The sequence below is a fragment of the Cyprinus carpio genome, chromosome A4, assembly GCF_018340385.1.
Source record: "Cyprinus carpio isolate SPL01 chromosome A4, ASM1834038v1, whole genome shotgun sequence".
Taxonomy (NCBI): domain Eukaryota; kingdom Metazoa; phylum Chordata; class Actinopteri; order Cypriniformes; family Cyprinidae; genus Cyprinus; species Cyprinus carpio.
Window position 1 is genome coordinate 15,714,428 of NC_056575.1, and position 26,858 is coordinate 15,741,285.

Below are 26,858 nucleotides of genomic sequence, written 5' to 3' on the forward strand. Positions count from 1 at the left end.
ATATGAAACATAATATTAAATCAGAAATAATCATAGACCACCTCCACCTCCCGTTCTTGCCCCGGTGGGCAACTGTAACACTGATTAGGCCAAGACAGGGCAATCAACAAACAAGAACGGCCTTCCAGGCTAAGCAGCTGGTGTCCTAGATTACCTCTAGTCAGCTCGGGTCTCTTATTTCCTGGCCTTAAATAGGCGACACAGTGGGATTAGGACAAGGGGTTAGCATGACTGGGCAAGAGCTCACAATGGCTACACAATCTCTTTGAGGTCTGAAGTGATTGGAGAAATGGGCTTACAATCAGCCAGTAAAAAAGGCTCCAAAGAGATGAAGGAGATGGGTACGACTTCATTAAGGGTTGCTTTCTTGAAGTGCAACTCCATCAGCTAAATGAAAAGATATGGTACCACAGTGTCCTTGGATTATCTTAGGGCACTACCCGCATTAGTAGAAAGATCTTTAACTGGGGGAAGCAGAGGTTTACTTGAGGTTTTAATCAACTAAAGTGGGCCCAAAGGTCAGCCTTGGGGCACACCGCTTGTCTAGCGATGAAGAAAACAAGATTTGGACTGAAGCATATGGAGGACCACCCTTAAAGAAACAGAGGTTGCAAGAATGCGTACAGTGTGATATTAGCATCTAAATAAGATGGAGAAAAAAAAGAGAGAGAGAAGAGAGCGAGAGAGACTTGGCAGCAGATGTGTTCTACTCAATGATGGTTTTGTGAGGAGCCAAAAGAGCAACCTGATCTACGGACCGAATTAACTTAAAATGTCACGGACTAGCAGCACCTTCAAAGATAAGCCAATGTCTCCATCACTCTGTAATCTTAAACACCATAGCTGTGAGCTAGATGGCTACAGTAACCCAAGAAAATTACTTTATTGATGAAAAAAAAATCTTAAGCAGCACATTTGATTTCAATACTGATAATAGGAAATCTTTATTTCTTTCTTAAGATCAGAATATTAGTATTAAGTATAAAATTAAATTAAAATAAAATAAAATAAAATAAAATAAAATAAAATAAAATACCACTTCCAAGTAATACAAGACGAGGACGAGCTACACTAAATCAGAAAATGTCTTAACCTTTAATGCGGAAAGGATGCCTGACAATCACCTTGTCTGTTTACCACATGCAAGCAAAGGTCAGCTTTATTTGTTATACCAATCTCTAAGCACAGTCGCTGCATTGTGCTCCTGTGTGGGCAGTATTTACCGCCTCTGTTTAACTCTGTCAGATTGACCGACTGTGGAAAACAGCAAATCTTTAGCTGCACTGATTTCCCTTTCAAATAACAAATGGGATGAGCAAACTATCCTTTCAAACATTCCCAGACAATAAAGACTGCTTCAAAACGCTCTTTCAATAAGGCCGTATAGGCGTAAAGACAGATCTTTGAAGCTGGGCATTGTAGCTACCCTGGATCCTTTTGTTGGGGTCATAGAGTAAAACTGGCTGGTCTTTCCGAGCACCTGAGTAGAACCATGGGAAACTAGTGTGAGGTCTGTTCAAGGCGAGTTGTGTTATCTTGCTGGATTTTGCCGCTGATGTGAACCGCTTTGCTTCACTTCAAGTGGTTTGACATTTGGCACTCAGAAACTATGAGATGAAAAGTTCAGACAGAGACCAAGATCTTAATCAAATGTGGATTTCTTCGAGTGTTTTAACTTTTTTTCTTATGTTGTGTCTAAATCTATACAAGTTTCAAAAAATAAATTCTATAACTTAAATGTGCTCTGATAGCATTGTGGTTTAAATATTCATAAACGCTCCTGGAATTGCAACATAAAACTGTAGAACTTAAATCTCAGGAAGTACTGATGTACTAACTATTATCAACACGTAGCAGGACTGAAAGGGCTGTTATGACGGACTCTGACACCTCTGCATAGGACATTTCAAAGGGAAACTTTTAGATAGTCCAGCATGTTCAGAGAGGTACTGATGTGAATTTCACAGATAGTGAGATACTGTATTCTCCTTGAGATTTTCTATGGAAGTTCAATACTGCTTTACAAGTGGCCCTAAAGAGTATTTGGACATTTAAGAAACACTTTAAATGAATGAAATATGCCTAACCCTTCATAAACAAACAAATGATGCTAGAGGATTTCTCAGAACTAGTTTTCAGTGGTGGATGCATAAAGTTTAACCACAGGTGTAATTTAAAATATAACAGAGACTAATATTTGACAACCAGAAAGGTTCCAGATACTTTTTTGACCTAATATTGAACATTATATCTGTTGATTTATCATTTTAAACCTACCAAAAAATTTTTTTTGAAATCTTTTATGTGGAAGGTTCATTGACACTTAGTTTATTTAACATTTTGGTAATCTAATGCAATGATGTTCAAACATTACACAAGGGACCAAATATTTTGAGGCCAATGTTCATGTAAACAACGGTCTGTTTATAACAACTCACTTACGAATCCATAAACACAAAATTATTAAATAAATCCAAATCTAAATCTTTTGACAGGAACAAAAACGAGGCTGTGAGGAATAGAAGTACAATGGATTGTAATGTTGTTTGACAATATACCGATTGTCCTGCTAAAAAAATTAAAATAAAATAAAATAAAAATCTTTCTAAAAACAACAAAAACATTCAGATGACAAACACTCCATAAATCAGTTTTGAAAGTTTTGAATTGTGCAAATGATATGATGTAGGACCTTTATACAGTGTGCCTTTGTAAAGACCAAGTCTATTCCTCACAGACCACGATTGCAAATTGTTAGAAAATATCATGCTCTCTGCCAAATATCTCTGTGAGTCTGCCTCTCTGTGTTCTTTCTCCTTTCCGTTTCATCCTTGTGTCTCTCTTCCTCCTACTTTCTGTGTTCCCCCTCTTTATATCTCCTATCTATATGTCTCCACTTACTGTTTTATTCATTGGTTAGTTTGAATAATAGGATGCATCTGCAAAGAAGTTATTCTTCTCCCTTTACTTTCATTTCATTTCATTTCATTTCAACACGTTTTTGTCTTATATGATGCAAGTTAAAAAAATATAATGCATATTCCTATTGGATGAACGGGGTACACCCCCCTCACAATATGTCCACCCCTACAATATATATTATTATAGGAGACAATAAAGTTTGATATTTGACTCCGTGTTCATGACTCTTCCCATGGGCCCATGCATTCATGAATGATACAGGGACTGAGAGTATTCTGATGGCACTAAAAGATAAAGAGTTAGAATTCTTAACAAAAATGGTATTGGTTTTTTAAAAATCTTTACAAAAAATATTATAATATTGAGCAACTTACATTATTGACACACTATTCGCCAGCACATTTTCTTTCTATCAACTGCTCCTGAATGAATCAGCATGCAAACAACTCACTCATTCAACAATTTACCTAAAAACCAATGACTGCTGTGAGGGTGTAACCTACAGAAATATTAGCTAACCAATAAGATGCATCAAAAAATGTAGGTTTGCTGTCTATTTGTTATGTTAAATCTATGTCCTTAAAAAAAGCAATACAGAACAGGACGTCATAACTCATTTGTTTGTCCAAAAATGTGTAAAACGTGTTAATGACTTTTAAAATTTTATTTACTGTAAACATTTCAATGTTTTTCTTTAACTTTATTGCTAATCTTTTTTTTTTTGTCTTATCCAAATGTACCACTAGCTATCTTTGTAATCAAATAAATAAATAAATAAATAAATAAAACACCAAAGAAATTTCTCATGTTCAAAGAGTAGTGTGATAGCGTCTTAATAAACGTCACATTCTGTCTTGAACTCACAAACAAAGACAATTTAAACCGTGAGAAGTCCCAGTGCTGAGGACTGTATATATGGCCAATCAAATTACATAACCAGAACTAACCATTTTATGCATGTATAAATAAATAAATACACAAATTTACTCCCCCTAGGTCAGTATTTTTTTTTCTCTCCCCTACAGAAGCACTGGCTCAGCTTGCTGCTGTATTTGGCTCACTGTACTCCTGCTGCTTTTTGTAGACTCATAAAAATATTTGTTGCACAATAAGCTCTCTGATGGACGGCGAGGCAATAAGTTTAAACCTGCTGCATGCATGTGTCACCCTATGCCTGCCCTCTGTATAACACTGTGCTCTTCTACAGGAGCACATACACCCAACTCACAGATGATAAATATAGGAAAATATCGTCACGATTGCATTTAACGCTGCACCAAATCTTGTTTACCGTCAACAGACTGGCCGATACTGTGTAGATGCGTGATATCTGGAAACTTCCCGTTGATGTCTTTCAAGTACTGCCCCATTTCCACGCTGTTATGATAGCGAAACTCCAGACTGTGAATGGATGACAGCCAGGACCATAAGAACAGGCAGAGCGTGAAGACGAACATCCTTTGAGCCAACACAATGGAAGAGTGTGAAAGCCTTTTCCAGAAACACAAATAGAGAAGACAATGACGTGATGTGCCCTTATCTTGTTTCATTTCACTTGCTATTGTCTGCCAATATGGATTCATCTTTTTTTTTTTTTTAAAGTCTTGAGGTTTAGAAACACATTCAATAAACAGGTTTCTTTATATGACAGGTGTAATATGTTCAAAAATGCTGTCTAGATAGATATCAAATTATTTGATATATAGTTTGGACAGGAGAACCCAAGGCTTTATATGTAATACAATTAACTAATTTTCAAAATCGCCCTTCATAAAATAATTTGTTTTAGTGCTTGCTTTGTAGACATCATTAGAGCATAATTGATATTCTATCTATCTATCTATCTATCTATCTATCTATCTATCTATCTATCTATCATAAGCCTCATGCAGTTAATAAATGCCCTTACACAAAGTATTGTGGTGGTACAAGTACAAGTATGATATTAATGCAATTGTACTAACTTTACTGCATTTACATGGTATTTCAAGGTACTTCAAAAATGGCATGATAGGGTTTGTGTCCAATACATGATAGTTGTGTTGCATCTAAAAGGTCAGCAGTAATGTAATATGTTTTAAAGTCACAGGTTAATGTTTGTTTGTTTTAAGTTTTTAGACATTAATGTTTGCCTTTTCTAGAAGCGTGCAGTGTATTTCTGAAAATAGGCTAATTAAAATAAATATTTGCTGAGGACAAACGCCACACCTATGATGCCCATAAATTCGAATTTATGAATAGGCAGGTCACTATTCTTCTCTATATTCTATATTCTTCTCTAGCCTACTATTCTCTCTCTATATATATCTGTGGTGGAACCATGCTATCAATATCAATAAAATTACATTATTACAACATAAATGTACATGTACACACATACTCAAACCATAGGCTACATAGTATAAATAGTAAACTATTAACAAACGACTAAAACATTGTGCGCTTAAATTATAAATAAAACATGATATGGTTAATAAAAAACAAACAAACTGCATTACATTGCAAGGTATTTACTAACCAAACAACTTTAGACGTTGTACATAGTATATTAATGAGAGTAAACGAGCAGTTTTACCTCTTGTTCGTCCTCTGGCGCTTCTCCGACACTGTTTAAGACCTTGTCCTGCTTGTTTAGTTACTCTGTTGTCATTATATCATCTCATAACATGTTAAGAAAGTTCATATGTTGTCGTCCTGCTCGTGTCATTGATGAAATGACGGTATCTCGTTCCATAGCGCAGTGACTTCAACTGACTCCAGTCTAGCCTCACGTGTGTTTGGTGCAGCTGTAGGGAGTCATGAGTGGAGGCGGGGCGCGAACGTACACGTACGCAAAACACGCGCACTGTATCACTGACACTTGACATAACTTTTGGTGTGTTTGTTGTTTATGTTGTTTATTCATCTTTTGTTTATTCATCTTTTTACTTTGTACATTCAATTAAAATTATATTGCATACTCCATTATTGCGTGACACCTTGACTATTGACATACTTCAATTGGCATATTCTACATACTGAATGTATGTTGTTGTTGTTTTATATTATGTGTTAACTTTTGATATATATATATATATATATATATATATATATATATATATATATATATCTCAAAAGTTAACACATAATATAAAACAACAACAACAACATACATTCAGTGAACTGCTATGAACAGCGTGTTTACATTTTATGCAAACAGCATAGCCTATAAGACAGCAACACAAAGAAGAAGGAAGAGAAAATGGTTTGCAGCCAAAACATTTCATTTTAGACATAAGAAGATCTCTTGAATTTTTGCTGTCAAATTTCAGGTGCAGCTTCCTGCAGAGTCCCTCGGGGCGACAGTACAACCAGCTAAATTACACACCTGTTCCTGCAAGCTTAATCTTTACTGCTGAGTTTACACTCACCTACTGTATAAATATGCATTAGCGAGTAGATTACTAGAAGTAGATGTGTATTATTGTCTAAAAGATCACATAAATCCATCACAGTCTAGTTGCATATAAACTCAGAGACATTTGCATTCCGTCATTATTCTTTATACTGATCTAAAAGGGTGCTTCAGCTTGGTCCAGTTTGCATTTTAAATGTCTAAAAAGAGCTCTCTAGAAGGAAAAGGTCATTTCTCAACAAACTTATAACAGTGACAGGAGTAGGCTATTTACCTGTATTTTTTTTCTTCTTTTTTTTCCCACTAATGAAAGGTGTCCTGAATTCCAGCCTCAATTTTTGTCCTAGAACATAAACTTGTTTACACAAACCATAAACATGATATGTCATCATACATGAGTCATGTCAAAGTAAGGATTCCACTTTACCTGAGCTATGATCTCATCAAACACTCCCAAAATGTTTAATGGTAGCCTACCATTAAGGTATGGTCACAGTTGAAATCCAGTCATTTCAACAGGAATCCATGTGAGGGTGAAAGATTTCCACACAGAGATTTCACATGAATTTAGCGCATTGACCAACAGAAATCTGCTTGGTTTGAAAGTGACTTCTGCGTGAGCTGTGCTTTATACCATCTACAGTACAATTGACAATGTACTTTTTTTTGCCAATACAATGTCACTGAAATTTCACAAATTTACTCTTAAAATGTGGTTACTTTTACCTTTGTTTGGCAAATTTTTCATGGGCAAAATCATTCCAGTCATTTCAATAGGATTCCACGTGACAGGGATTTTTGCATGAGAGTGAAAGATTTCACAACAGGTTCAAGTTGGTCATGCAAATTTGGTTGCTAGATTTGAAAATCACTTTTTTATGAGCTGCGCTTTATACATTGCCCCACTATTGACAACAGGCAATGAACCCGTTATTTGGCCATAAAATTTTACCGAAATTCTGCAAAAGTGACCATACCTTTACTCTTAAAGCACGGTTACATTCACCCTTGTTTGGCGAATTTTCACAGGAAAATTCCAGTCATTTCAATATGATTCCACCTGATTGGGATTTTTGCTTGGCCACCCGATTGGCATTTTCAGGTTAAAGTTAGTCATGCAAATTTGGCAGAAAAGCTGCTATGTTTCAAAGTGACTTCTTTGTTAACTGCGCTTCATGCATTGCTACACTACTGACAAAAAACTGTGGCTGTGAAATTTCACAGGAATTTTGCAAATGTGACCATACCTTTATCAGAACATATCTTATTCTTGTTTGAATGGGCAAAATCCAATCATTTCAATAGGATTCCACGTGATTGGAATTTTTTGTGTGAAGAAGAAAGATGTTGACCAAAAGAAAGCGGCTTGGTTTCAAAGTTATTCTTTGTGGAAAGTGATCCATACACTACTGGGAGATAATGTTTCCTTTTAGGGCCACAAAATTTGACTGCACATTTACTCTTAATGCTTGACTATTTCTTCTGAAATGTCCATGTGGAAAGTTGCTGTTTTGATGCCAGGTTATTGTGGATGGTTCCTAATGTGTTCTGGGTGTTTATTAAGGCACTGCTAAGCTGTTACGTGGAAATAAAGTGGTTATATATAGCTAAAAAAAACTAACAAACAGCTGGTTTCCAGATATGGTTCATGCCCCTCATTGTATGAGATTTAACTCACATGAGTTTAAATGTAGGTGAGGGTGCCGCTGCAGAGGAGTCTTGAGTAACTTGTTTGCTTGCACCATCTTAAAACACTGTAAAGAGGAAAATATGTGTCCGTTCAGGCCTATAATTCCAGTCTCAATGTAAAAAGGCACATAATGGCTCTTGTATATCATTAGTCATGACAGCTGCAATCTAGTCTCAGGTTATCTGTGAGCTCAGATGTCTGGAGGTGTTCACTGTGTCTGTACACATCCACAGAGGTCTCAAGTTATGTATGTTACATACTGTAAAAGTACTGCTTAAAAAAATAATGATAATTAAAACTATTCTCCAAATAAACCAATAAAACAATGTAATTTACAGTTATGGTATCTATAAACTGTCATGTTTTGTAAACGGCCTTGAAGGAAATTAAAATCTCACATTTTTGTTTCAAGGAAGAAAGAAAAATTAGCTAAAACTATACCAGATAAATACCAGTAAATAAACTTGATTGAAGTTGTTTCTTTCAGCTGGGTCTGGTCCTTTACTTGGTTACTGGTCGACTCATTTTTGGGTCAGTATTTATGAACAATGTGTTGGGTTGCATCAACAAATTTGACAGCATTAATCAACAGATCAATCCTCTATAGGTAAACACTGACAGGACGCTCATGAATTATTATTTTAAACACTTGACAACACATAGTTTCCAGTGACCTGAAGGCAAAATCTCCTACTCCTCTAGTCATCTCCTCTTTCTTTGTTCTAGAAAAAAAAAAGGTTGACACATATACCGTTTCCATGTCTGTTTTCGGAAGAGACAAAGTCATAGGGACTGAAAACAATGGCCTAGGCTGTCTTTATCATGAGATAATAAACATCAATCACTCCTATTATCAAAACAGTATTTGCTCAAGTTACAAGACAATGCAGTGCATTGAAAAACATCTATGAGAAGTTTCCATATGACAGTCACATTTATTAGTATAGAGTGACTGGGAATTGTGACCATGGCCTTAATATTACTAACGCTGTGCTCTACATCTAAAGGGTTTTGACCAAATTGTACAATCTAGTGGGTGAAAAACAGACTTCGCCATCTGGGCCTGGACTTTATTGTCTACATTTGTTCAAGGACATTAAAATTTAATTAAAGTGAAATTAATATAAAGTCATAATGAAGATGAAACTTTTATACTGAGTAAAGTCCTGCACCACCCTTACCTTCATCTTCATGAATTGTTAAGTTTGAAATAGAGCTCTAGTATCAAATTGCACAATGTGTTTATGCAGAATGAGACATCTGGTGGTTGGAAGAAGAACATGCATCCAAATATTTTCCTGTCTTTAGAATTGAATGACATCTCACACATTACATTCATCAAATAAGTTTAGATCACAATGTCATATCTCTTAGTGTCAAACACACAAAGAAAATGGAAGCCACATTTTTTTAAATCACCCCATGTTGTTTTATTAGAGAAGGGGAATTCTGAAAATTAAGTTGCATTTAGTAGTTTACCAAGGAAATATTTAATTAAACATTCTGAAATGGAGTGCAATGTCAAAATGAAGTGTACTAAACCAGCTTATTATATTGCAATGACAAGCCTGGAAGGAGGAAACAATTTGGCGCTAGAGCAGGGTTAAATTAGCTTGCTTGTTCATGTACAAGACATGGAAATAAAGTTGATTTTTGCATTGACATGATTCTGAATAGCAGACAAGATCACAAAGGGATACATTAGGACTGTGTGCTGCATGAAGCATTCTGAAAGCTGTTTGTCCTCATTCCCTGAGGATGGCAGCCCTCTAGTACTTTATGGTGACTTCAACATCCACTTTGAGAAGCCACATGCTACTGACTTCCTCTCTCTCCTATCCTCTTTCGACCTTCTGCGGCTAAACACCACTGGTACCCATAAATCAGGTAACCAGCTCAACCTCATCTTTACATGCAGTTGTATCACAAATAACATCTCTGTCAATTCCTTGCATGCCTCGGATTGTTTCATTATGACTTTTAATCTACATCTACCTTCTTCTGCACCACCAAGCCCTCTGCTTAGACAATATTTGGCCTATTTCCTCCAGGTCAGCACATGCTACTCCCTCGAACCCCTGGTTAACTCAGGTCTCAAAACTCAGAGCAGCGGAGAGAAAATGGCGCAAGTCAAAAGATTCAGCTGATTTTAGCAGGTGTCAGTCACTGCTATGTTCATTTTCCACCAAAGTTCTTGCTGCCAAAACTATCTTCCGTAACAAGATCCGCCATCTCCCACCACCTCTTTAACTGCTGGCAATTTTACTAATCAGTTCATAAACAAAATCCTGTCCATCAGCAGTCAGTTCTCAACTCCACTCACCCAGGAACTCACAGAAAACACTCACACAGCTGATCATCTTCTCTCCTCTTACAGAAGATGAAGTCTCTAAACTTATCCTCTCCAGCCACCCCAACACTTGTCCTCTAGACCCAATCCCCTCACATCTCCTACATGCTTTTTCCCCTGCACTTCTGCATTTACTCACATTAACACATCTCTTCTCACATTGTCTTTTTCCCATGCTACAGGCCCATGTCTCTCCTTGCGTTCATAGCAAAATCACTTGATCGCATTATGTTCAACCAAGTGTCTCTTACAGAACAACGAGCTAGACAATAACCAATCTGGATTTAATTTAAAAGTGACCATTTAACTGAAACCACCTTGCTTTCAGTCACTGAAGCACTATGGAGTGATGCAAGAGCTGAGTCCAAATTTTCATGTTCTCATTCTGCAAGATCTATCTGCTGCATTCTATTTTGTTAATCATCAAATCCTTCTGTCCACCCTTTCAATGCTGGGAATCACTGAAACTTCACTCCACTGGTTTACCTCAACGGCAGGTCCTTCAGGGTGACTTGGGGAGGAAAGGTATCCAAATAACATCAACTGGTCACTGGGGTTCCTCAAGGATCCGTTCTTGGGCCCCTCCTCTTCTCTATATACACTAGATCACAGGGACCCATCATTCAGCCACATGGATTTTCTTACCATTGCTATGCTGATGACATCAGCTCTACCTCTCATTTCAACCAGATGATCCACAGTACCTACTCTGATTTAAGACTGCCTTATGGACATCTCAGCATGGATGAAAGAACATCACCTGCAGCTTAACCTGGCAAAGACACAGCTTCTCATTTTCCCAGCCACCCATTCATTACAGCACCAGTTTACCACCCAACTGAGCTCCTCAACAATAATCCCATCCATGTTGCTGCGGTGCCCGGGGACCATTTGGGGGTTCGATGCCTTGCTCAAGAGTCTCACCTCAGTAGTGGTAATGAGGGTGGAAGAGAGTGCTGTACATTAACTCCCCCCACCTACAATCCCTGCCGGACCTGAGACTTCGGGTTACAAGTTTGACTCTCCAACCATTAGGCCACAACTGATCATATTGCAAAAACAGCACGATCATGCAGGTTCGCACTACACAACATCGGGAAGATCAGACCCTTCCTAACAGAGCATGCAACACAGCTTCTCATCCAGGCCCTTGTAATTTCCAGACTGGACTATTGTAATGGCTGGACTTCCAACATGTGCAATCAGACCTCTTCAAAACGCAGCAGGATGTCTTGTTTTCAATGAGCCCAAGAGAGCTCATGTCACACAGCTTCTCATCTCTCTGCACTGGTTGCCAGTCATGGTTTGCATCAAGTTCAAGTCATTGTTGCTTGCCTACAGAACATCCACGGGCTCTGCACCCTCCTACCACCTTTCTCTCCTCCTCGTCTACATCTCCTCCAGAAACCTACGGTCGGTGAATGAGTGGCTGCTCGAGGTCCCATCGCAGAAATCGCAGAGAGTTATATATAACTCTCTAGGACGTTTTCTTTCACCGTACCCTGTTGGTGGAATGCCCTAACTCCATCCGGACAGCCAAATCCCTGACAATCTTCAAGAAACAACTGAAAACTAATCTCTTCTGTGAACATCTAACTGCCTCCTCAAGTAAATGTGTATATATAAAAAAAACCTACATTTACATTTATTCATTTGGTAGATGCTTTTATCCAAAGTGACTTCTAGTTATTGTCTTATTATCCTTTATCCCTTCCTGTCCTTGCTTTTACTATTTTGAACGATGACTGAAACCTTGTATAACGGGCACTTCTCGTGTTTATTGCCATCTTATGGTAAATTGTTTGTTGCATTCCTCAACTGCAAGTCGCTTTGGATAAAAGCATCTGCCAAATGAATACATGTAAATGTTTGGACAGGTCGTTAGGGTGTATTATGAAATAATCAATTTGCTACTTATTTAGTAGCAAACCTACTGGTGTGTGGTGTGTATAAATGAATGTGTGAAATAAGCTGGTAGTGTTGGCCTGCCATAAAGTCAAGTCAAGTTTGCCGATAAAAGAAAAAGAAAAATGGTACAAGTCAAGGTACATGGAAAGTACTGTTTAGTGAATAACGTCAAGTAAGATGATAAACACAGGTCCACCTAATGTCCATGTGGTTGGAGAAAATAATGCCGATAATGGCTCCATGCAAATGGATAATCAAATCAAATCCAAAATAAATCCTTTAACAGCCTCACCTTAACCTCACTGAAATACATCCGTAAGGTTTGCAAAACAGCACTTCTGATAATTTACTTATGTTGTCTTGGTTCATTACTATAGTACTGATTTGGAATACAGTAAAATAAAAAAAATTTAATAAAAGTATTCAATCAAAAAAAAAAAAAAAAAAAAAAAAAAAAAAAAAGGTTAGTTGGACAGAGTGGACTTAAATACGGACTGGAAATTTACCAATAGATCTCCAGAGATTCAATGAGCTGTACAGCTTGATTTTGTTATAATCTATAAAACCTGTGCTTTTTGTGAAATTTGAATTTGATAATCTGTTGTAAAAAAGTTGATTTTTTGAAGAATTCCACTGAGTAACAGCACAGGTACAACCAGCTTAACACTGCATGTTACAAACTACCAGCCATATTACTGAATTACTGAACAGATTTGTGATTCGGTAACTACTTGCATAACTTGCACTGGCATCACAGACAGACATTTTTCGGATGATTTGGGTAAATTGGGCCACTTTAACTGTCCAAAAGGGCCCAATTTACTTAAATTCACCCTTTGTTACAGAATTCTCTGCTAATGACAGTAACACAATTGTCATGTTTTGCTGGTCACATCCAAGGCAGCTTTTATAATTTTAATTCAAGATCTGGCATCAGTTGGTGTCATCAGTTATTGATCTGTTACCTTGATGAACTGAAAATATGATATCTACTTGCTGGTCAGTGCAACAGATTTTGAGAACTTACATACCCCTAAAATTCCCTTTCAACTTAAGATGAAATATCTGCATTTTATATATATATAACCTAAAAACACAAGCCTTACAAACAAGGTTCTTACTTTCACTTGAACACTGTAGTGTTGCATTGAAATGTTCTGTCAAACAGCGATTATGTTCACTGTTACAGTTCTTTATAATATACATATCCAACTTACACATATCTTTGTTCTTAAAAATATATATTCACAATCAAGGAATAAAGTGTTCTCTAAAGTATGTTTATGTCTGAAATGCATAAAAAAATAGATGATAATTGATTGGTAACTGAGTTTGTCCATATTAAAAAGACTCTCCATAACCCTCTATTTAAATATCTCAGTGTGCTAACCAAAGAAACAAAAAATTCTCTCTTTGCACATTTAAGCTTTGTTATATAACTCACATCTGCAGTTAATGGTTATTTTATGGACAAAAATGTACAAATAAAATCAAAAGTAAATTTCTTTAGTCAGTCTTTGATGTGGTAAGACTTGCCAGACAAACGAATGAACAAACAAACAAAACGGAATGCAAAAAAATTAAACCAACACAAAACTGCTTGCTAGCCATCATTCATACATATCCCTCTATCTTGGTCCCTGTCTGTCCCTCTCAGAGCAGCATGGACTCCTGCATTGCAAAGGCCTCCTGCGCCTGCCTGTAGTGTGTTCCACCAAACAGTGGGGGGAGCTGTTGCCTGCTGGAGTGCTCTTGGTGGGGTCCTCTGAAATGGAGCACAGCGTCCGAGATATTTGCAGGTGCAAAGTTAAACTCCTGAATGGGGTGAACGGGAGAGAGCTGAGCTTTCTGGAAGCTGGGAGATCGAGGTAGTCCTACAGGAGATCGTGGAGGCCCCGCCTCCATGTCCCCATACCAGCCCTCTCTCCGTCTGTCTGCCTCATAACGCAGTTCTGTGGGCAGGTAAGCGGGAGAGCCCAGCAGTCGGGTGGGTTGTCGCATGTAATACCCGCCCTCGCCAACACTGTCTATCTGGGACGAAAGCTCAGCCGGAGCAACCCTGAGAGGGGGCATGTTTGGCGGTTGCCGTCGGTAGGTTAAGTAGCTGTTGTTCATCAGTGTTTTCTCAGGCGAAGGGTTAGATGAGCCACGTCCCGTAGTTGCATAAATTTGCTCGGCGTACGGATGCCTGTATAGTCTGTCCTCGGACCGAGAATCAGAAACGTAGGGAGTGTAGACAGGAGTCATGCCAGGTGGGTAGTGCAGAGGTGCATGGGGTTCTGGTTTGGACTGCATCATGCTCTGTTTGGGCATTCTAAAGGGAGAGACGCCAGTTCCATCACTAGGGAGACGGGTGGGACTGCCCTGTCTCAAAGATGGCCCAACGTACGGTCGGGAGGGGGGGCGAGAGGGCGGTTTCTCAAGCTGTATAATCTCCATTACCTCTCCATCCGGTCCTGGGACATTGTCGTATTGCGAGGCGTTGGAGCCACGGTTGGAGCCTGGAACAAACGTTCGTGAATGGGGTCTGTGCTGTGGCCCGGTGGCCTCCTCTTCAGTTGGGGAGCTGGGCGAGGGTGGAACACCCATAGTTATACTGGACTGGCTTTCCCGTGCTGCAGCCTTGACTGCTTCCAGTTTGCCCTCTGAAGGCTTGACCCAGCGAGGTGCAATGTCCCTGCGCATGCTGGATCTAGCATTGGAGTTGTGATTCACCTGGTTCTGGGTCAGCACCTTCCCACCACCTGTTGCGCTGCTGTTGGGAATGTGGGTTGGGACTCGTTCCTTTTGAGTGTCCACACCTCGACGATCCCTCTCGCTCTTGTCTGGATGAGGCACCTTGTCCAATGAGCTGGGTGGCCGACTTTCTTGGTACCTCTCTGGTGTTCCATCAGTGACAGGACCAGACTCTGCTTGTTTACTGGCGCTTGCGGCAGGGCTCGAAACATGAGGGGGAAGGCCCTCAACTGTCTTCCCGACCAGTTGCCCGTTAGCCATATGATTCGTTCCTGCTGCTGCCAATCCTGGAGGCTCAGGAGGAAGTTGACCTAATGGTTTCTTAGGAAACTCATCCTCGTTACCTGCATGGGTGATAGCAGAATAGCCTATCAGAGTTAACATCAGTACAGAAATGTCAAGTACTAAAGACCCCATGAAATCAAAACTTTATACGAACTTCATCTGCATTCAAAATTTACAATCTCTCTCTTCCTTTGAAACAGATCAAAACATTGATGACTCCTCTTGCACTTAGGGGCGTGTACAAATTTCTGACCAATAAAATGCTCTCTGCTGGAAAACCGCATTTCATGGAGTCTTTATACCATCAGAATATAACAAACACTAAAGTGCAAAACTCATGCAGCTGAATGTCTTTTAGAAAAACAAAACTGCCAAATAAAACAAAATAAAATTAAACCACAAACATCCACGGCTGGTGTCAAATAAAAGCTCAGATTGGGAAAACTGAGGAGTCAAGAAGCTAAAAATATAAATGAAAATATTATCACAACACTTACATTTCAAGCCTGACTGTGAACATATAAACCATGTGGAGAAAAGATGTGTTAGGTACATTTTGGAACACACAGCATATGCACAATATTCACCAGGAAACGTCAAGGGAATGATGAACGTTTACAAACAGATACTGATGGTTAGGGCAGATATTGGTGCACATTGAGAAGTGGCTTGAGGAACGCAAACGCCAAATACACACAAACTCGTGAACACCTCCAAAGGTGCTGGTTATCATATTTCGGGTCCAAAATTAAGATTTGCCGAGCACCAAAAGTGAGTCGCTGGCCAAATGAATGGCATGTATGGTCTAAATCAAGAAATTTTGTTCATGGTTTCCCATGCAAATTGAACAGGAAACTTGACTCAGAATTGATTTCAATAGTTTGGTGTTAGCATGTTGCTAAGCTAATGATACAATACCCTATCCTACAAAAATACCCATGCTAAAAATATTATCATTGCAAATTTTTGGCAGTAAAATTAATCTAAGTGCATTTATTATCAACATTTCTGTCAACTTTTTTTTTTATCACAAGCTTGTCACATTCTGGGACTTTTTTCATGAAGGACACATGCCTGGCCAACATTATGCATCTTAGAAGACAACTTTTTTTTACAGTCTTTGTGTTGTGTTTGCAACTATGATGAGATAGGCATTTTTTATATGTGTATATATATATATATATATATATATATATATATATATATATATATATATATATATATATATATATATATATATATATATATATATAAAAAACAAAAAACTAAAGTTTCAAGGCCAGTAAGGAATATCTATGTTCTATCTACTTCATTAATTTGCCATTGGTAGGCGTGGCAAAAATGTAATTTTGGACACTTCTATCTACTGACTTCTGTTTTTATATTCTTACGTCGTATTCATTGTACTCATTCATAAATGTATTCAGCATAACTGTCCTTTTACATGTTTGTAACATACAGTACCCCATTGCACATTTTTGTGACAAACGTTTTGGTTAACCCCCCAATCCAGGTTTCGTGAGAGACAGAGAAAGGGACGTGTGTGTATTAGGGGTAGACAAACGAATGGTCGGTTGATTGACAGATAAAGTAGTCAGTGCTTTTTTGCCCACCGGTTAGTTTTGTAGGAGGGTTGGCGCCCCCCCTTCCCAGACCCACTAGTGTAAGCAGAGGCTATGTTTGAAGCGAAAGGGAGAGAACGCAGATTAGACAAACAGTACATAGCAGCAGTGAATGAGTGTGTGTGCGTGTGTGTGTGTGTTTGTGCATGAGATAAAGGAGTGTCTGCAGTAGGAAGTGTCCCTCTATGGGTGGTGACACACAGCCATACATTTTATGATTTGCCATGATTTCAGTGCATGTGTGTGTGTGTGTTTAAAGTACCTGGAGGTGGCAGCTCCAGTTTAGTTCGTCTGAGCTCAGACATGGAGTGTTGAAGCTGCTCGATCACAAAGTCATCCTCATAAAAGAAATCCTTTGACAAAGTCACCTGCAGAAACTTCACCAGCTCCTCCATGGACAACTTCAAGAGGATTTCTAACATACAAACACACAGAGTAGTTACTATTAGAATGGGACGTTCAAAGTCTCTGAAGAATCAGAGACTAATTATAACTAATTACAATTACTGCAATCTAGCTGCCATCAAGTCCTTTCAGGGTTTATTTTGCGCATTAATGAACTATTTTTTATATATTTATATTTAAAAACTGAAATTTAAACATTTTAGCTTTTATGATGGGTTTTTGAGGAGACACACACTAGTGTTATAGTACTTAAGACTGGTCTTGGTCTTGAGACTAGACTTAAGACCATTTTTTGAACACATTTGTACTTGGTCTTGTCTTGGTCTCAGATTAAAATAACCTGAGTTTTGTTTCAAGACTGATCAAGACCACAACTCTGGGAATATCACTAAATTGCCAGTGTATTGTCTGATTTATTTGTTAACACATCATTAATGTGACTGGATGTAAAACTTCCTGCTTTAAATGCAATCAATGACTAATTAAACAACTAAACAACAATAATAAATAATTTGATTTATACTAGTGGATCTCAAAGTTTTGGACTTCAAAGCCCCCTATTGTCCACAAAAATATGTAAAGGCCCCGTCCACTCACCAAAAATATTTTAGAGCTTAGCATGACTAGAAAGATGTATATTCGTACAAATACCCAGTAAATTCAAGATATTGTTGCAAAACAGTACTTGTATGAGAACTGGATTTTTATATTAAAACATATGATATAATTAAGCAATATCAAAAGAGCAAGAGCAATAATCAACATTATTTATGCATTTGAAACTGTACCACACACACACACACACTTGTATACATAGTTTACGGTGACTCTCCATTAGGCATAATGGATTTTTACACTGTACAAACTGTATTTTCTATCCCTTACCGTAACCCTACACCTAAACCTACCTCTCACACAAAACTACTGCCGTTTTTTTTTTTTTTTTTATTAAATTCAACGAAACACAGTTTAGTATGTTTTTAAGCCATTTGGGAACACAGGAAGTCTCCTCATAAACCATGTTTACGTTGTAAGACCCATGTCATTATACGCATCTGTCCTCTTAAACCATATATTGAAGCACAAACACACACACACACACACACACACACACACACACACACACACACACACACACACACTCATTACTTTTGTGCAGCTTGAGGATGGTGTAAGACATTGCAGTCAGAACTCGCTCTCCTTCCAGAATATAAATATCCCATATTCTCAGCGTGAGCGTGAATGGAGTCTATTCAATCAAAAACAAATAAATGCACTCAAATCAGTAAGGTTTCACACTGGACAACAAATAATAATATAAATTATAACATAAAATAATTAAGTGCTCAGAAATAATGTTTAAAGAGTGCATACCCGATCCAAGAAACACTGAAAAAACCATTTCAAAGTGTACAGACTGGTGTACACCTCTTGATTATCCTGTAGAGGGCAGCAAAGGGACAGGTATTGTACGCTCGTATCAAAACACACACATTAAAACACACTTAATGAGTGAAGCTTATCATTCTCTTTTATCCCCTTGCTAAGCCATTCACATCAAAGACTGACCTTCACACACAAATATTAATTAATCTATCTCATTATTTATTAATGTTGTCTTTTATTAATTACTCTGCACTTTAATGAATCCAAGGTTGGTATTTCTTTTTGAATTCATTGTTATACCATCACTCTGGGTTCGCCAGCTGCTCAGGTTTATTTCAGAAAAGACACAAATACACTGACAAATAAAGATAACAATATAGGCCAAAAATAAGACTTTCAGACATTGTGAAAATTCCATTTAGGACACACAGTGTTAATCAGGACAAAATATCTACATTAACAAAAAAGTGATGTGTACCGTGAAGTATTACTACATGAGTTTTTCTACATGTGAAGTGGCCCAAAGTTTGAATGGTGCATGATGTTTGTGTGTCTTACTAGATGTTGCTTAAGCTTAGGCATCATCTTCTGCAGGATATGGTCATGATGCTCCTGGAAGCGCATGAGTTTAGGGAACCCTGGTATAAAGAAACCTAGACGAACACAACAACATTTTTCATATGTACAAAAATTGTATGTGAAGTACAAGTTTACAATATACAGAATTTAAGACTTAAACATTAAATGAGTGTTGTAGCTTAGTGGTTTGCTCATTTTGCTTAACAACCCAGATTTTACACTGGACATCAAGTGGTGACTCAACACAGTACCAAAATTTATCATAGAAAAAAATGTAAGTAAAATAAAAATGTATTAATATTACAACAAACTGCATAGCTTTGGTTTATTTTATATATTTATTTAAATATATAAATGATGACTGTATGGATTAATCATACTAATAAAGGCAAGCATTTCCTTTTCCCTTATAAAACTTGTATTTTGCAATTTCTTCTTCTTATTATTTTATTATTATTATTATTACTACAAAAACTACAAGTACTCAACATGAGTTAAATACCACTGTTCTAGAATGAGTAAAAGTGTGTGTGTGTGTGTACCGTGCATGGCGTGTTTCTGTCCAGACAGCAGTTTGACCAGTGCCCAGAAAGCATCTTCCTCATTCATATAGATGAGCAACAGAGCAGTGATCTGACTCATGCCCTGACAATAGCCCACCTCCTACACACACACACACACAAGAGAGAGAGAGAATCCATAGTGTGCAGGTTTCTTCCACACATAAATCATGTGTAAGCACATACTCATAAAATGATTGCTACTGAGGTAGCATTTTAATCAGTAATTGTGACGTCAACAAGTCAACATGGCAATATTTGTGGGTATATTTTACTCACCGTGTTATATACAGAATATGCTGTGAGCACATGAAACAGATCCTGCTGTCTGAAACACATAAGCACGTACAAAACAATTATGGTCAAATGATCAATTCTGTTTTTCTATTTTACATGCCATGGGTCATTAGGTTTTGCACATTTTTGCTTTCCCTCTCTCATTGTCTCATTGCCCCCCACCATGGATGTCTAAGGCCACACTGTGAGAATGATCTGACCCTTTCAAATCTCCACAGGTAAATGTCACATCAGTCAATATGGGCGCTTTAGCCCTGTCACAATTCAATACAGCAATAACTCGAAGAGAAATGGTGGGGTTTGGGCGTCTCTCTCTCTCTCTATTGAATTCTCAACTTTTCCATTTCACATTCTGGTTATATGTAGCAGTTTTATGGCCATGAGAAATGGAAGCATCCGAGGAAAAAAAAAAAAAAAAGTATTTTTCACAGATAAAAGCAACACAGTATGAAAGCCTGCTAAAGCACCACAATGTATGCAATATTTGCAATAAATGGTTGGATACTTGAACTAACTGTTCAGAATTCAATAATAATAATAATAATAATAATAATAATAATAATAAAAAAATAAATAAATCAAAATAAAATGCAAAATGTTTAGATACTTTAATACCTTGTTTAGGTTCCAAAACCAAAAAAAAAAAAAAAATAACCAGATGAACAAACAAAAATAAACGTAGCATCTAATTATAATAACCATAACAATAACAATAACAATAATTATAATAATAATAATAATAATAATAATAATAGTAATAATAATAATAATTATTATTATTATTATTATTATTAGGGCTGTCGATTTTTAACACGTTAATCTAATTAATTAGTTATGGGAAAAATTATGTTACATATTTTAACACATTTTACAAGTGCAATATCACACCAGTGTTTTTTTCTTCCTGATATATATATATATATATATATACACAAATAAGTAATTAAAGTGATAATTCACCCAAAAATATAAAATGAAAAAAGAATATATATATTTATAAAGCTAATATCTCAATATTTCATGCCGTCGGACGGACGGATAGACAGATAGACAGATAGACAGACAGACAGACAGACAGACAGACAGACAGATAGATAGATAGATAGATAGATAGCTAGGTTGGTAGGTAGGTAGGTAGGACAGACAGACAGACAGATAGATAGATAGATAGATATTAAAAGAGATTTTTGACGTTTATGCGCCAAAGGGCCTGGGAGCTTAGTGGTCAGCTTGCAGGAGGGCCTAGGTACCCGATAGTGGGAAGCTTGTGCTGTTCATGCCGAGTGGCCTAGATGCCCTATTGTTCAAGCTTATGCAATATGGTGAGGGGCATGGAGGACTCACGCTATATTCACAGAGAAGCCAAGGGGCTCTAATGGTCAGCTGGCATTGCCTATTGTGGCCAGTAGCAGTTAAACCTCCTGTGTGTTTTTTTATTGGTGTGTGTGTTTGATTGCTCACTTGACATCATAGCGGTGCATGAACATGATGTGATCTCTATATGTACGATTCACATCCAGATCAATCTGACGAATATCTGGAGACAACCGCCTGGCTCTGATCTTCAGTTTCTGGGGAAGACAAAAACAGTTCTTGGAGTTCATAATAAATATAACTAACTATATAACAACACTCTGCAGGCCACAAATGAATCTGACGATCCGCTCACAGACCACAGCATGATTTCTTCCACACAAACACCTCCGGTTAAAAGGGAATGCAGACTGCAAACCATGCTTTCTGTCCAGTTGAATGCTGCAGGGATTTAGTAAAGCTGCTATTGTCCTTTTGGAGTGATATTTCCCTCTGCGGTGTGTGTCAAACCACATAAGTGCTACATTGCAAACCTCAGGGGTTGGCTATTTTAGAAAGTCATATTTAAGCAGAGAGTTTTTGATTGCCTTTCTCTCTCACATATACACACATACACGTTTTTGTGGAATAAACTAGCTCTGAAGAGGGCCACGCCTATTCTGGAATGGAGAAACTGTGTTTACCTCATAGAAGTCCTTTTTCTCCTCCTTGATTTTGGGGATGTCGAGCAGCAAACACCAAACCTGACCTCTGAGCTGCAGTGGAATTCCCTTATAGATCCTTCTTGCCAGCTACACAAACACACACAAAACACGATTAGAATTCAAGAAAACTCTAAACCTCAACCATGTGAGTGAACACATTAAAGTCAATATTAAATAAATAAATACATTTTTTGAGTTAACAAGTTAACTTAACTAAATGTTTATTGAAAGAAGTCTCATATGCTCATCAAGACTGTATTTATTTGATAAAACATACTGTTAAAAACAGCAATATTGTGAAAAATTACTGTTTTCTATTTTCATACATTTTAAAATGTAATTCATTCCTGAAATCATTTTAACATGCCGATTTGATGCTTAAGAAACATTTCTTTTTATTATCAATGTAAACAGTCATGCTGCTTAATATTTTTGTTTCCACACTACATTAGTTAACATAAACTAACAATAAAAATACTTCTAAAGCATTTATTAATCTTAGTTAATTAGTTGGTTAAATGTTGATTCCAACATTTACTAATACATTACTGAAATGAAAAGTTGTATCTATTAATGTTAGTTAATGGACCTGAGCTAACATGGACTAACAATTAAGTTGTATTTTTATTAACTAATGTTAACAAAGATTAATAAATATTGTAACAAATGTATTGTCCATTGTTAGTTAATGTTAATGTTAATGTTAGAACCTCAGTGTAAAGTGTTACCAAATAAAATAAATAAATTATATATATATATATTGGAATAAATAATATTTTAACAAAACAGCATTTTAAAATGAAACAATAAAAATACGCAAAACTAATTAATTTAATACTTTTTTCTTCATTATGTCACACCATTTATACTTCACCCAAAACATTACAATGAATTAAATTAATAAAATATATATATATATTACAAATAAAATTCATATGTACAGAGACTTGATGAAAATGTTTTTCATTTTTAAAATCTATATATATATATGTGTGTGTGTGTGTGTGTGTGTGTAATTTATTTTTTTAAGAAAATTGTTATGTCATTAACTTGCTGCAATCTGGAATATAGACAATATCAGACAGAGACAGATGACTTTGTTTCTTTGTCTTGGTTAGAAGTAGACCCAGACAAAATTAGCAGACTTTCCACATTTTGTGTGCTGAGTTTGGGAGAATTATAGCTGCTAGGAATCGAAGGTGAAATATGTTAAAATTGAACTGAGAGTGTTAGCAAAAAAGCATGATATGCAAACTATTGAAAAGAAAAAGAAGCGGAACAGGGTATACACAATATATAACATAACTTCAATGATGTGGCCACTGATACCGCTGGCTTGGTTGTTAGGACACCCTCAAAATGGATAATCACACGGTCTAAACACATTCAATAGCAGAGTAATGGAATACATCTGTGTGTCTGTGTCGCTCACAGGTAATTGTGCAGTCACTAAAGATTAAACTCCCATCAGAGGGCGGATTAAAAGCTCAAAAGCAAAATGCTGAAACCACAAAAGCTAATGGCCGGCATGAATCGTCTCCCAGCTACAATTAAACTCGCCCGCTGGAACAGAAAGAGAGAGAAAGAGAGAGATGTATGAGTGTGGAGGGGTTGTGAGGTGAAAGAGAGGAATGAACACTCTTCCGTTTCCTGCACTCATCTGTCCACATTACTGCCACTAAGTGATTTCCTGAACTTCTATTCCACCCCAGGGCCTTTCCATGTATGTATGTGTGTGTGTGTGTGTGTGTGTGTGTGTGTGTGTGTGTGTGTGTGTGTGAGAATTGATGGCTGCTGAGTAGTTCATTTACTATAATGGTAAAGACGAAATTAATGATCTTCAGGAGGCTCTTGAGGAGCTGATTATTGACAGACAACAGTGGGCACATATCCCACAGCCACAAACCCAATGACTGTGTTTGTGTGTGTGTGTTTGTGTGTGTGTGTTTCTGCCTCTAATCTCAGCAAAATGAGGCGATTAAGGCTGTTGGTTTATTTGACTAAAACGAGACATTACAAATCAGCAGGTGTCTGTGTGTTTGCTTGTGTGTTTAAATATGTTTGTTGACAGGGGATTGGTTTTGTAATTGCGGATGTGTGAGAAGTCAATGACTCCATCTGTTCTACAAAAAAAAAAAGAAAAAGAAAAAAAAAACCTCTTTGAACAAGATGTCTTTGGAGTGAGTGTGTGTGGTACAGTGAAATCAGAACCAAATTAGATTACTGAAATATTAACATAAAATCACAGGGGCTAAATCAAGTAAATACTTTAAGTCAAATGGGTTTAGTTGACAAAAAGTTAGAGAATCCCTTCTATATAGGATTATAAAACTATATAGATAACTATATAGATATTTATCTGGATGAGCTGTTTCGCATACGAGCAATTCAAGAAAATCAGTTTTTACATTTCAAACTGACACCATCTTTAAAATGAAACTTGGACTTGTGGCATGGGCCAAATACTGAAAAACAGCAAAATAGCATAAACAAAAAAAAAAGTTAAGATGAAATGTCAATGATAGCATGAGCTAGATAGTGGTTCCAGTGGTTAAAGTGATCAGAGGTCACCCCAATCTATTCTGAATGCCAGAGGAAGAGCAAGCTGGGTACTGACCTTCCACCTCAGATCAAGGGAAATAAAATTTCCCAAATCACTTGTCTACAGGCAAATCCAGGTCACTGCCAGTCACTACAGCTCATTATGGTATGCATTTCCGTTGTTGATGAAATCCTATCTATGAATGTAATGTCATCAGCAATTTTTTCGCATTAAGAGGACTCTGAATGCCACCAGAAGCAGCCGATGTTAGCTTGAGGTTGCCTACATTGCAAGTGCTGAAGCTGACCTCTGAATATTCACTAACAATTGACCAATTATGGGCCATTTACAAGACAACATTTTCAGCCAAAAACAGGAAACTTTTTACGTGTTTTGGCTGTTCGTTTACACGACAATGGCATTTTGGGGACTGAAAATGCATATTTCTGAAAGTGTAAGTTTTTGAAAACGTCACTGTTATCGTTTACGTGAAAAAAACCTAAAACATGAATCTTTGAAAGTGGTGATGTCATGCGCGTGCATAGTACGTGTTAGGTATATAGACATGCACAGTACGTGTCGATTTTAAAGGCAAGTGCGAACAAACATATACAACAATGGAGGAGTACATGGTACTGTTGTTGCTGCTCAAGAGTTTGCTAACGCTTCTTCAGCAAAGTGTGGATTTACTTCACCAATATTACAACCAACAGCGGAAACGCATCATAAACAACATATAATCGTCACTTCCCTACAGGTACTGTTTTTCTAACAAGGTGACAGCGCCATCTACTGGCCTGACATGCGTAATACAGCGTTTTTGTCCGTTTTAGCGGATATGTGTAAACGCGAATCGTTTTGAAAACGTTGTCGTGTATACGTGAAACTTTTTAAAAACGCAAGGGAAAAACGTTTTCGTTTTTGACTACATCGTTGTCGTGTAAACATAGCCTTAGGTTCAAGCTTGAGCTAGACTTGAGCAACAGTAAAATGTGTCGCTGTCCTCGTTTCCTACTATTTTAACAGAGACACAGAAGTTAACGCCCAACAATGTGACATTTTATATTCCATCTAAAACTATTTTCAATTTTAGAGATATTATTATTCAAGCAGATTTTTATTAAATACCATATTAAATTGAAATATTATTAATCCACACATATATTTGTAATCTAAAGTTTAAGAAGCTGGAATAGCTGTGCAGTGCTACTAAAAAATTGTAGACAGTTTTGTTGTGCTTTAGATGCTGTTTATGCTCATTTAGTGCAGACGCAGTGTGACAGTCTAATTGATCTAATAAGAAGAAGTAATAATTAGTTCTACTCTGAGTAATAAACTGCACACCTGTCACACACAACCTCAGGCACTATGGAAATGTTTCATTTCACACTAGACACTGTTAATGGACAGAAATTTAACACACCAACAGCTGCCTGAAGATATCCAAACACAAAGATTGATAGAAACCGACAGATTTTGCTCAGTTGAAGCAGGACTGGTTTTCTTAGGGGATCGGTCCAATGACCCCCAATACACAGGACAGAGACAGCCAAAGGGAACTTAAGACATTTACACACACAAGATGAAAGACTGAGAAATCTGACTTTCTCAAAGTCCTTCAGAGAGTTAAAGTCTGTTTATGAAGGGCACGCACCTTGTCGCTGTTCTTGTATTTCTCCCAGCTCTTCAACATTTTCAGCCATTTTGTCGTTCTCTCCACTTCCAGATGTTTTTGCTAAGCAGACAAAGTGCAAACCCACAGTACAATAAATTAAACAAAAGAGACAAAAACTCATCTCAATGTTTCATCTAAGGCAAGTAATTTTGAATATCTTCTATGCTTTTTCTTCTACAAGAACATAATGGCCTCTGAGGCAGAAATGTTACTTTTTCTCCAATTTAGATCTCATTATTACTTTATAAACTGACACTGTAAGTGCTTTCTGTCATGACAAATGTGATTAAAAAAAAAAAAAAAAATCTAAATTTGAATTTAAGTGACTTATTTGAGTCATTTTGCATTTACACTTAGCCAACTGGTGACAATGGGATTTTGAGTAGATGTATACTGTATGAAGTCCATTCCGCTCAAGTTCAGACAGGTGCCCTAGCTTTCTTTACAATTAATGCCACATGTTTTTATATTTTGTTTTCTAATCCTATG

The 26,858-nt window shown here is 37.2% G+C and overlaps 2 protein-coding genes across 6 annotated transcripts in view; both read right to left on the minus strand.

The window, feature by feature from the left end:
- LOC109086964 (carboxypeptidase M-like) overlaps positions 1 to 5,712 on the minus strand; it is a 38,121-nt gene extending 32,409 nt beyond the window's left edge. Inside the window, exons 1-2 of one of the 2 annotated variants that reach the window (XM_042742946.1) lie at positions 5,498 to 5,712; positions 4,214 to 4,380 (exon numbers count right to left, since the gene is read on the minus strand). In XM_042742946.1, coding sequence (XP_042598880.1) covers positions 4,214 to 4,379 — 166 coding nt within the window. In that variant the 5' untranslated portion in view covers position 4,380; positions 5,498 to 5,712. Of the gene's footprint in view, positions 1 to 4,213; positions 4,414 to 5,497 lie in introns of both variants that reach the window. The other variant, XM_042742939.1, reaches the window with a different exon arrangement.
- Positions 5,713 to 11,989: 6,277 nt separating this feature from the next.
- The window catches only part of LOC109065866 (USP6 N-terminal-like protein), a 49,832-nt gene continuing 34,963 nt past the window's right edge, over positions 11,990 to 26,858 (minus strand). For all 4 annotated transcript variants that reach the window (XM_042742970.1, XM_042742979.1, XM_042742954.1 and 1 more), the window contains 10 exons: positions 26,349 to 26,429; positions 22,132 to 22,239; positions 21,596 to 21,705; positions 20,117 to 20,165; positions 19,820 to 19,940; positions 19,257 to 19,351; positions 18,687 to 18,752; positions 18,462 to 18,561; positions 17,170 to 17,322; positions 11,990 to 15,344 (listed from right to left, as the gene is read on the minus strand). In XM_042742970.1, coding sequence (XP_042598904.1) covers positions 13,918 to 15,344; positions 17,170 to 17,322; positions 18,462 to 18,561; positions 18,687 to 18,752; positions 19,257 to 19,351; positions 19,820 to 19,940; positions 20,117 to 20,165; positions 21,596 to 21,705; positions 22,132 to 22,239; positions 26,349 to 26,429 — 2,310 coding nt within the window. In that variant the 3' untranslated portion in view covers positions 11,990 to 13,917. The remainder of the gene's footprint in view (positions 15,345 to 17,169; positions 17,323 to 18,461; positions 18,562 to 18,686; positions 18,753 to 19,256; positions 19,352 to 19,819; positions 19,941 to 20,116; positions 20,166 to 21,595; positions 21,706 to 22,131; positions 22,240 to 26,348; positions 26,430 to 26,858) is intronic.